The 12,838-nt window shown below is 31.3% G+C and overlaps 2 protein-coding genes across 2 annotated transcripts; both read right to left on the bottom strand.

Moving 5' to 3' along the window:
* Positions 1 to 850: 850 nt before the first annotated feature.
* LOC107860993 (aluminum-activated malate transporter 8) lies at positions 851 to 7,684 on the bottom strand. Its single transcript, XM_047394416.1, has 3 exons — positions 3,699 to 7,684; positions 3,299 to 3,442; positions 851 to 2,907 (listed from the first exon to the last, which is right to left on the bottom strand). Exons 1-3 carry the CDS (start codon positions 3,982 to 3,984, stop codon positions 2,624 to 2,626), a joined length of 714 nt encoding a protein of 237 aa, XP_047250372.1. The 5' UTR covers positions 3,985 to 7,684; the 3' UTR covers positions 851 to 2,623.
* Positions 7,685 to 8,083: 399 nt separating this feature from the next.
* LOC107846334 (DNA replication licensing factor MCM2-like) lies at positions 8,084 to 11,194 on the bottom strand. Its single transcript, XM_047394417.1, has 3 exons — positions 11,064 to 11,194; positions 9,435 to 9,593; positions 8,084 to 8,309 (listed from the first exon to the last, which is right to left on the bottom strand). The coding sequence occupies exons 2-3, from the start codon at positions 9,549 to 9,551 to the stop codon at positions 8,136 to 8,138; spliced, it is 291 nt and encodes a 96-aa protein (XP_047250373.1). The 5' UTR covers positions 9,552 to 9,593; positions 11,064 to 11,194; the 3' UTR covers positions 8,084 to 8,135.
* Positions 11,195 to 12,838: the final 1,644 nt, after the last annotated feature.

Raw genomic sequence — 12,838 nt, 5'->3', positions numbered from 1 at the left:
TGTCAAATGACCTCGTTACCCTCAAAGATGCAACATTTAGCACGTAGGGATGCTTTAGAGGTGAGTTTCCTACGAAGGACCAAGTGGGCCCCGCTAGGTCTTCAATATGATGGACATAAGCATGACTTAAAGGCTGACCTACATTGGGGTTCACTAACAAGGCTGTTCGGGAGGGCGTAAGGTCGATAGTGGCTGCTTTGCTTTCCACTTAATCCATAACACCGACGGACCCCCCAAAATAAGGGTGACTCAACTAGAGGTCGTGTACAACACATGTACTATAGACTTGTTGCAGAAAGAATGACTCGGGTTATGCACATGATGCCAGATATAAAGCGGTAACACATAAGATAAAAACTGTAAACAAAGAGCATGTAGGCACTCAGCAGTGATATTACAATAACACAAAACAACACAAACAAAATGTCTATACACCTATAGTGCCAAACTAAGCCAATACAACTCCAAAATAAGCTCGAACTCTGAAAAGTTCCCCAACAGAGTCGCCAGAGCTGTCACACCCTTTTTTTTAACCCCAAATTATTTGTTTTAAGTTTGAAAGTTTTAACAGAGTTTTTATTATTAAAGTGACAAAAAGATGAAAATTTATTTTGAAAAGAATTATTTACAATTAAATTCAGAGTCGCCACTTGACATAAATCGGGTGTACCAAGTCACCTTTGAAAATCTTTTTTCAAAATAGTTTGACTCTAAAACTGATCCGCGAACAGAGATTCTGGTAAAGGAATTCTATTGACCGAAGGAAAGTTAAGAACCCCTCGATCCCGTGGTTCGACCACGATCGCTTGGTGGAGTATATCGGCTAATTTGACATTAAAAATGTATAAACTGCACAAAAACACATATAACAATCAATCAAACACACGAATCAAAACAAATTCAAAATATAGTGTTCATTCCAATTATACAGTCCCAAAATAAAAATGCGGAAAAATAAATCCTATTTTAAACTACACTAATCCTGAACTATGCTCCCGTGCTTTACCCGATGCCTAGGGTCTTGATCACTAACATCCTCCGCCAACATAATACATCGGGGCATTCCCCGGTGAATAAATACAATGAGCCTCGGAGCATTCCCCGGCTAAATGAATACATTTTTTCAGTGCTAGAAAACCAAATCATTCAACAATCGTTTCAAATCATCCAACAATTCACAATTCCTAGATTTGCTTACCCGACATACCGTTTGCCTACCAAATTTCAACCTATTATGATACTATTGCATTTAACGACATCAATACTTATTCTGAATTTAAAAATTGTCAACGAATCAAAATAATCAATATTCATTTTTTATCATATTTCAATTCTGCCTCCCAAAATTTCTTTCCACCCATATGATTATTCAATTTTCATACAAAGTCAACAACAAATCACGAAAAATAAAATTGTTTAACCACCTTATCAAACGCATCAACCACACGAATCATGCAAATCATAACATGAACATCACATTAAAATAAAAATAGGAAGAAATAGAGTAGAAAATTGGACCTCAATTTTATTTCAACGGGAGATAGTCCTTCCGAATAGAACCGCATTCAAAACCTCGAATCAAACCTCAACAATGAACAAACCAATCTCGATGTGCCTTTTTCATTCTATTTTTGACATCCCGAATTGAAATCAAGAAATAACGAGATACCCATACTCGAACCGGCAGTCCCTGTCATTGCTCCGTTCCTTTTTCGGCAGATCTCGCTGAAATCGGGACTAGTTGATTCAGTTCGGTGGTTTCCCAGCGGTTTCTGATGGATTTTCGTTAAGCGTTCGCCAGAAAAGGGACGGGGTCGGGTTTTTGGTGATTTACTGGCGAGTTTTCGGCGTGAGCTCGCCAAAACTGTTATCTCCGATCTCCTCTTTTTTCAGCTTTCATATTTTACACCCTCTCTCGCATGGTTTTCTCTTCTCTCTCCCACTCAAACTCAGATCTTTATTGTTTTTCTCTCACATTTCTCACTCTTTCATAGATCTCCCTTCGTCTCTCACTCCAATCTCTCAGTGTGTGTGTAGAGTAAAAATTAAAAACAGTGGAGGATTGGTGTGAGGAATCTTTTAGAGGGTCAGTGAAGAAGGTGGATTTTGTGTTGCTGTGTTGTTGTTGTTCAAGAATGGGAGAGGATTTCTGTGTGTATATTCTCTATCTATGGAAATTATTTCCCTATTTGGGTCCCCGTCAGTGTATATGTATATTGTGTATTTCTTTGTGGCCAAGAAAAAGAGTAAGGTCACGTGGGTTAGGGGTGAGGGTAGGGGTATGAGGTGTTTAGGTGAGAGGTGAGGTGTTGTTTTTTAATTGGAGGGGTAGAGGTTAGGTGTTCATTTTTTCTTGGGTGGGTTGTCGGAATATTAGAATGAGACAAAGTTTGTTATGACTTGTTATTTGGATAAAACAAAATAAAAACAAAAATAAATACATAAATGACTAAAAGATGAGGTGGATATTTATTTTCTTGCGAAAAATTATAAAAATAAGGTTAAATTGTGTGATATTGGAATAAGAAATATTTTTGACGGGATAAAATTATGTGTTTACATTCTTTAAATTAAAAAGTAAATTATTTTTTCGAACAACTTAAAAGAAAAAAATCAAATAAACTCAAAACAAACCTTCTAAGGAGTTTGCTAGCTTTTCAAGATTGACACTAACAAGCTTAACAAGGTCTTCTCCCGCCCACACCGGATGGACAACCATGGAGATGACCATGACAGTGGAGACACCAATAAGAATGGTGGTTATCCGTCGTTGAGCAAATTGAAGTATATCTTCTATTCGATAACTAGAGACAACGACTAAGCTGAAAGTCAAGACAAATATCACAGTTCCATAGTCATACTTTTTCTTAATATGAGGGTAAAATCTTGTAAATGTACCTAAAGTACCTGCAAGGATATCAATAAAAAGGGGTTAAAATTATATTCCTTAAACTCGTTTCAATTTCTGTGACCCTATATCTTTATTTTCAACTTATTTACTTAAAATTTCATTTTTCTTATATTTCTTATTATAATTTTAAATGAGAAGCTTTTTAGCCAAGAAATATTTTTTTATGAAATTTCACTTGCCACTGTTTTAGAGTTGTACTTATTTAATTCGAAGCTTCATACCAATGAAGATTTTTCAAAAATAGATTAGAATGTAGTTAGTGTGAAATTAATATTTAAGTGAGTGTCATTAAATAAAATAAATTTTAGTGATTTTGTGTATGAAAAAAAATGTTGACTTCATTTAGTTTCACATCTTTATGTTCTTATAAATGCAGCATTTTCATACCTACAATGAAAATCAAAATCCCAAGAATTATAGGATCTGGCCCTTCTTTCCCACTCAATTCAGCTAAATATTTAGCTCCAAGACCAAATGCACCAGCTAGTGCAGTACCAAATTCTCTGTTCATACTCTTTGATATAGTGGCACCTGAAAAATAAATATCAATAGATATATCTACACGAAATTAAGAACAATATTCATCATGTCTTCAAATAATCTGGAGCTATCAATTTTTTTAAGATTCGATCCAATTAACATAAATTTTGATCTTATCCCTAATTTTTGCAAAATAGGATGAACAATATTTTTTCTTTATTTAACAATAGAAATGTTTATTAATAACATTTCTATCTTATTTGTAGGTGTATCAAAATAGAAGATTGATGTAGAGAAAAAAAATCACCTGCAGTGAATTCAAAAGCAACCAACACAGTGAGCACAATCCACATTGTTTGTTCATCAAAGCTCTGATACATTGGTCTTGAGTAGTAAAACATTGAGACCAACGTCAAAGCTATTCCTACTTTGAATGCATGCCAAAATTTTCGTGGATCATCTTCGCCAATTTGCTTTATGTTCTTGAAAATTTTTTCGACTTTCATTTTGAATTTTCTTGGAAAATCTTTAAGCTTGTCGCACCAATTGGTGGAAGCTCCAACATTTTCTTGATTTGTTGAATCAATCTCCATGAGAATGAAAAATATTAAAACAACAAAAGGGGTTTTGAGAGAGAAAGAGAAAAGTGATAGGATGATTGTATAGTGAAAGAATTTCAAACAGCTCTATTTATAGTTGAAAGAAATATTGAGGTTGAATATTTTAATAATATTTTTTTGCATATCAATGTTTATCATAAGTTTGATCGTCCATGAGAATTATTTGTTCTTCCAATCTCAAATACTAAGCTTTTAGATGAGATAACTACATATTTTAATAATTGAATGTGGTATTAGAATTGTTTTTTTTTCTTTTGCTTTTTTTGTTTTTAAAAAAAAGGGATAAGAGAAGAAAAATTATAAGTTCTGGATATCAATATTTTCAAGGTTAAATTCAAGAATTTAAAATTAACAAAGTAAAAAAATCTTTACGGGATAGGGTGTGTGGGGGAGTGTGGGAAAGAGAGGGGACAAAGAGGCTAAAAAGGCAAGACTTTACCGAAAAAATGACCTCAACTAAGACAAAATTAAGATAAGAAATCAGCTATATTTATTTACTTCAACTTCTCAACTAAAGCAAAATGAACATTTTTTAAATAATAATTTTGGCACTTTGCAATAATTATAAATGGTGAGTTAAGTAAGAGAGTTATGGTACTTGAATAAGTACGGGACTTACAGGTAGGGAAATAGAATGATGACAATCTTTACCGCTAAAAGAGGCAAAGTTGCAATTTGTAACGCTTCTTTCATTTATTCTTTTCTTGGATTTATTTATTGAATAGGTAGAAGTTGCAAAGATAAAACTTTAATCCTAAATGCTACTTTCTTTTATATGCTATTTGTATTGTTACTTAAATTTTTTTGAAACAGTCTCCCTATCTCACTTTCGAAGCAGTGATACCAAATGTATACATTTTATCCTCCCCGAATTTTCACTTTATAGAAATAAACTGGGTATATTATTACTCTTTTTGTTGTACGGTTATTTTAAATATTTTTTTTGGATCGAGATTTATGATAAAAGGTGTTAAATGGTACTTTCATTTTTATGTTATGTGTATTGTTACTTTAATCTTTCGGAAACAGTCTTCCTATCTCATCTATGAGGAAGTGTTATGAACTGCATATATTTTATTCTTTTCGAATCCTATTTTGTAGAAATAAAATGGATTTATTGTTGTTGTTGTATTGTTACTTCAAATAATTTCTTTTGGGATGAGGATTTATGGTAAAAGGTCTTAAATGCTACTTTCCTTTTTATGTTTTGTGATGTTATTTTAATCTTTTGAAAATGGTCTCCTTACCTTATCTTTGAAACAGTGATACACATATCCTTTACCCTCATCGGATTTCTACTTTGTGAGAATAAACTAAATATGTTATTTTTGTTGTTGTTGTTGTATTGTTACTCTAAATAATTTTCTTTGCTCAATAATTTATGGTAAAAGCTCTCTTTATCTTCGTGCATCTTTTGTCCATATTTACTTGTTCATATTACTAAAGAAAGATATTGACTAATTTTTATACAGTTTGAAAAATTAGTGGATAATTATCTATACGGTTAATTATATCCAATGCATTTTTTAAAATATTAAATTTATTATATTCAAAGAGTAACATAGTAAAACTAATCATGTTATTTATTATTTTTTAGAATATGTGTCAAGTCAATAATTAAAAAAAATTAAAATGGAGGAAGTAATAAGATAGGATAAGACCATATTCACACTACCTTACCTAGATTTCATTTATGAAATTATAATTAATATAATACTGTTATTGTTATTATCTATAGTTAAACCTTTTTAAATTGTAGAATTTATAATTATGACATTTTTCCTAATCTAAGAAATAAATGACTAAGTGGTTTCAAAAAGTTGACTTAATGATGTAAAATTCTGATCAGACCTTTTTATAATAGACATTCTTTATAATAACATTTACTATCATAGCCATGTTTATTGCTGAATACATAATTTATGTCATGTTATGTTATATGCTCTATAGTAATAGTTTCACTATAACAATTAAAATCAATTGAAATAAACATCGATATTAGGGAGATGTTTATGTACAACTTGAATTCTATGCAAGCTCACTTTAGAGAACTTCAATAACTTAATCATAGGGTCTATTGATTTTAGAGACAGACTCAAGTGGAAGGATAGGGGTGCACGTGCAACGTTAACTTCAAAAAAATTGGTATATCTATACCTAAAAAAGGATCATGTAAAACTTCCTCAATTAACATACAACCCCTTCAAGTGGCGTCTCCGTCATCCTTAAAACCTAAGTTCGTCTCCAATATAAGGAGATTAACCATCCATTTTTCATTGACGTGGAATTCTTCGAAGTTAAAAAATTGTTTAATGTTTAATAAATTGATCAATTAATTTAATGTTAAATATATTATTCCAAATCCATTTCAAACCCTATGCTCCCTTCTACCTGTGAATAGTACACAGTACGTACTAATTCATCACTTATTATAAAGCATCTTCATTATACACGTACGAACTTGTATACGGTATTACTTACTTAGTATTCGTTAAAATTGAACGTGTTAAAGTTTATTTTCTCTTTTTTATCTTAAAAAGGTAAAATATTTATAAGAGAACTTACATTTCTAACTGAGTGTGATTCATTGATATACTTCTAATAATATCTCATCTACACTAAGTCATCACTTATCATAAAGAACCGGTGTTATATAAGTACGAATTGATATACGAGTGTCAGTAATCTTACTCTTGCCAAATATCAAATAACGCGACAAGTTTATTTCTCCTTTTTCATCTTAGAAAGATAAACACATAACAGAGCTTTCATTTCTAACTAACTATGATTCTTTGATATACTTCTAGAACGCCATTTGTGCTAACTTAATCACTTATCATAATGTGTCGTTATATAAGTATGGACTGATATACAAGTTTCAATATCTACCACTCGCCAAATATCAAATAACAGTGAAAAGTTTATTTCCTCTTTTTTAGTTCAAAAAGGTAAAACATCGGAGACCTTCCATTTCTAACCAACTATATGATTCCTTGATATATGTCTAAATAGAATACCATTTGTACTAACTCATCACTTATCATAAAGCATACTCGTTATATAAGTACGAACTTGTGTACGGTATCAATAATTTAACATTCCCCAAATATCAAATGACGTGACAAATTTATTTTTTCCCTCCATTGTCTTAAAAAGGTAATATATAACGGATTTTTCATTTCTAACTTTCTTGATATACTTATAAACAAAATATCATCTATAGTAACTCATCAGTTATCATAGAGCATCCTCATCATTACAAACTTGTGTACGATATCAACTATCTAGTACTCATAAAAAATCAAATGACGTGGCAAGTTTATTTTTCCTTTTCTATCTTAAAAAGGTAATATATAAGAGAACATTCAGTTTCAACCATGATTCCTTGATATACTTCTAATATATAACACTATATACGAATTTGTGAATGGGCGTCAGTAATCTAAACCCTCGCCAAGTATCAAATGATGTGACAAGTTTATGTTTCTTTTTTTATCTTATAAAGGTAAAATATATAAAAGAGATTCATATCTAACTAACTATACTTCCTTGATATACTTCTAAATAGAACGTCATCTATACTAACTCTTCACTTATCATGAAGCATCCTTGTTATATATATAAGCATTAATTTGTGTCTGAGTATCAATAAACTGACACTCGCCAAATATCAAATGACATGGCAAACCCCCTCCCCTTACATAGATTTGGATTCAGATATAATAATTTGACACAACCCCCTCCCCCTTATATAGATTTGTATCTTGGTATAATAATCTGACACTTGCCAAATATCAAATGACATAGCAAGACTACCCCCCCCCCCCCCCCCCCCCCCTTTTTTTTTTTTAATTCTTAAAAAGGGAAAATGTATAAGGGACCTTTCACTTCGCGGACCTTATATAACCAAGCAGCCCATGCATTCCACTAACTAATAACATTTTTTTTGTGTGTGAATAATACCCTTCCCATAATATACATATATACTCCAAATCCAATATCTATAGATCCTAAAGTCCCTTTATATATTCCATAATATAATATACATAATGCACCCTCTAATAGTACGTCATCTGGACTAATTCATCATATATCATAAAACATATCTTCCATATATAAATACACTAGAGGGGCATGGCCCGTGTTAGCACGGGCCCAACATGAAGAATTGAATCACCATTTATAAGGATGTAAAATTGAAGTACCTTCAGCAACATAATTCTTCCTAGATTGTTAACATCACTTTGTTTCCGCATTTTTTGCAGGAGAAATTTGAGATTCTTCTCCGTTGGAATAGCCTGTTGAAGAACAACATAACGAAATTTAAACAACATTCACACAATAGATATATACATATACAATCGTTATAAATAGGGTGAATGGTCAAATTTACACCTAAAGTATCCTGATTTTGAATTTCATACATGAAGAATCAGGTGTGCGAGTTTCCAACATAAACTATCGCCAACTATTTATCATAACACACAACTACTGTTAGTTATTCCCTTTGCCTATCCCAGGTAGGAAAAGAGAATTGATAGTTGAAGTGTGCTTTTGATCAGTAACTCTTGTATATGTTTAACAACCTATAGGATTAGCCACCAGTAAAAAGGATTTAACTTATGTTCATGATGTGAGTGTGAAGGGCAAGCCAAGAGCTTCTTGTAAGGAATACTTTTTCCAAATTAATATTTCCTCGAGCTCACCTATATCCTATTTCTCTTCTAGCAGAGAGATTCTTACATTAATTGTACTGAGAAGCCGTCAAAGTAAATCGCGATGGAGGCAAGGACTAAGAAGTGTCCATGGGTTGATATTCGGCTTAAAGTGGAGAACTTGCATTCAGATCAAAGTTTCGAAGACACTGTTGATTAATGGCTTGTGCTTCTCTCATTTGTTTCTTTTGCAATCTTTGTTACTTCCCAAACATCTCGAAGCGCTTTCAATCATTGAACGTTTGAGCTTAATACTCCTCATGTCTTCAGCCAAAATGTAATCTTTGTTCTACTTTAGCCATTCGAAAAACATCAGTGCAAGTTCACTATCCCCTTGAAACACATCCTTTCTAGCATTTGCAACCAATAAGATCAGTATTGAACAGCCTGACTAAATTTAGATACGGGACCTAACAAATTCAACGAATCAGCTGATTGACTTAGAGGTATTACTTTCAGTAAGATGGAACTTTTATAAAAAGCAGGAAAACTTCAAAAAATATTTGGTTTTGGAGGGGTTTTCTAGAGGGTATTTTGTTATCCCATCTTCCAAATAAAATGGTTAACAGATCTACCCGCATTACTAAAAGTAAGAAATCCGGTAAAACATTAACATACACTGAACATTTTATAGTAATTGATCAAATGATCATGTGTTATGTAGGTCAAACATAGAGGGGCGATGAGGTACGGTGCTGATATTATTACCGTTTGCAATGCTTTTATAAATGAATCCAGAAGGACATGAATTGCCATATCTACATCTTCTTGAGTAATATGTTGTCTAAGATGCATCCTTGGATGGGCTTCAGACATCCTTATCATCGATTCGATGTGCCTCACTGCTCTGGAAATTCCTTGTCCATGCTGTAACACAGGAGAGATAAGGTCATTGCTAAAATATTTAAATTAATATTCTTCAAATAGTTCATGAAGAAGTTAAATACTTCTTTAGCAAATCTTGAGGAATTATGTGTGTGAAAAAAAACTTAAATAGGTTTAAACAAACCCATAATGTTCAAATAAGAGAATTGACAAATTGCAATATGATTATAGATGTGAATGGTACTGCTTATGTTAGAGAATGCATGGAAAATTCTTCTTATTCTTACCAAGTGTTTTTAGAAGCCCTACGTGTATTCAACCTTTTTCTTAATCCCTTTTCACTGCTATTTGGCCATCACTACAACCAGTGGCGGAGTCAGACTTTTGGTTAAGGGTGTTCATATTTTCTCTTGGGCAAAGAACTGTTTAAAAAACCAAGAAAATAAAGCATTGCTACACCTGTCAAGGTTCAAACCCGGGTTGTTGATGCAGAAATGCACACTCTTGATCACTGGACTATGCTTCTCTAGCTTGTCAAAGGTGTGCAATAACATATATATAACCATAAATATCTATATTTAACCTACATACACAAAAAAATTTCCGACGAAGGGTGTTCATCTGACCACCCTTCGTTGGTTGTGGCTCCGCCACTAGCTACAACTACTATTAATAAAGTAACATTTTCATAGAGAATTCATCAATAGAGAACAATCAGAATAAGAGTGAAGTCAACATTGCAATAGATAATAGATATTTTTCTGATTTATCAAGTTACTGAAACATGAAAAAATAGAGAAATTGACTAACTATTTGCAACTCATATCAAAATCACAATAAGTCATGAATTTACACGTAATTACATAACAATTAAGTATTTTACCCTTTTAAATAAAGTAAATTAAGAAATACCTATTTTTATCCAAAATATCTTTTATCTCTTTTAAAAATCCAATAGATTATTCACTTATTAGAGCAAAAAGTGCAGAAGTAAAGAATGAGAAAATATACAAACTATCCTTCTTTACAAATCTACATCTTTTAAAGCAATCTAATCTATGAAGAAATTGAAAAAATAAATTGGGTATTTTCTTCTTCTATTAAAATCAGAAGTCAATAGAAACCCCAAGTAAACAATCTAACGAAATTGGGTCTTCTTCTGTTAGATACAGAAAATCCAAAGTAAAACCTTTGATGAAAGTTATTCAAAATTAGTTATCTCATTTAACTGGTTAAAGTAATTTTTTACTTTATCCATAAAAATGGAAAAAACAAAAACAAAAAATTGTTCCTCCACGTCTTTTTTACTATTAATCATCAACTTGTATACTAAAATAGGAATAAAAAGAATTGCTTTTCTTTTGTGAAATCTAATGTTTCGAGGTTAGAAATTAGAAGTTAAAAGATTTATAATTCAGCTATCAAATCTTTTGACCTGAAGTTTATGAATTCAAAACTGAACACCAAATAATTTCTTATTAATATGATATAATCTTTTGATGAAAAAAATACCTGTAGAACAAAAAAAAGTAGAGGGTTTATCAAATCTTTTGACCTGAAGTTTATGCATCCAAAACATAACACCAAATAATTTCTTATTAATATGGTGTAATCTTTTGATGGAAAAAAAATACCTGCAGAACAAAGAAATAGAGGGTTTATACATTATGCTTGCTCTCTCATTTTGTTTTACACAGAGAATAGATAGAAACCATAGATGGTTCTTTGAAAATTCTTAGAAAGAGAAATAGATTGAGATAAAGTTAAGATGCCCTGCTACGTGTCATACTAAAAAGAAAAAGTTAAAACACATAATGTAGATGAATAATATTTTAATGAAGTATAATGACTAGAATATCCTTACTTTAAATTTTATTGACAACTACCATGTTGAAACTCACACTTCTAATATATAGAAAAATATTAGTTATCTTATTGCAAGGGGAAAATATATAAGGGAGCTTTCTTTTTTTGGACATTAATTAACCAAAAATCTTTTCATTCAACTTAACATATTCTTTTTTGTGAATAATAATGCTCATTTAACATAATATAAGGTAATATATCATCCTTGTAACATAATTCAATTGCGTTTACTTAAGCATATTCTGATGTTGACTTCATTTAGTTTCACATCCTGATACTTTTATATATATTGCATTTTCATACCTACAATGAAAATCAAAAATCCAAGAATTATAGTACTTGAACCTTCTTTCTCAATCAATTCAGCTAAATATTTAGCTTCAAGACCAAATACATCAACTAGTGTAGTATTAAATTAAATCCTCTGTTCATACTCTTTGATATGATGGCACCTAAAAAACAAATATTAATTGATGTATACATGGAATCAAGTATACTATTCATCTTGTCTTTAAATAATTTGTAGCAAACAATTTTTTATGATTCGATTCAGCTAACATAATTTTTTATTCCCATCACAAATTCATTGCAAAATAGAATGAACAATGATTTTTTAATTAACAATAGAAGTTGTATATTGATAATATTTTTATCCTTTTTATAGGTCTACCAAAATAGAAGATTAATGTAGGAAAAAAAAAGGAAAAAGAATCACCTACAGAGAATTCAAAAGCAACGATTACAGTGAGGATAACTCACATTGCTTGTTGATCAAAGCTCTAATATATTGTCTTTGTGTAGTAGAATATTGAGACTAAAGTAAGAACTAATCCTACTTTAAATACATGCCAAAATTTTTGTAGATCAGCTTTACCAATTTGCTTTATTTTTTTTGACCTTTTTTTCAACTTTCATCTTGAATTTTTTTGAAAAATCTTTTAGCTTGTCGAACCAATTGGTGGAAGTATCAACATTTTCTTGATTTATTAAATCATTCTCCAAGAAAATGAAAAAGATTGATATAACTGAAGGAATTTTGAAAGAGAATGAAAAGAGAAAGAGAAAGACGATAGGATGATTGTATAGTGAAAGAACTTAAAACAACTTTATTTATAGTTGAAAGAAATGTTGATGTTTGATATGTAATTATGTATGAAGATAACAAGGTATAGATAGAAATAAGCACTGTATAAAACAGAGAGTACAAGTTGTCATTCTATGTTAATTTCCTTCACAAGCTATGGGCTATTTATAGCCCAAATTAAGAACTTTATCTAATTTAATATTCAAGAAGTGGAGAAATAGTAAGGCAATTGTCCACTTAAAAAGAAAACCAAATGCCTATTGACCTGGCCACTTAAAAATGAAATCAAATGCCTACTGACATGGTATCCATTTACAACGCTCCCCCATGGATGACC

The sequence above is a fragment of the Capsicum annuum genome, chromosome 8 (assembly GCF_002878395.1).
Source record: "Capsicum annuum cultivar UCD-10X-F1 chromosome 8, UCD10Xv1.1, whole genome shotgun sequence".
NCBI lineage: Eukaryota > Viridiplantae > Streptophyta > Magnoliopsida > Solanales > Solanaceae > Capsicum > Capsicum annuum.
Note: the sequence above shows the minus strand (reverse complement) of the source record. Positions and strands in the feature narration are given on the sequence as shown.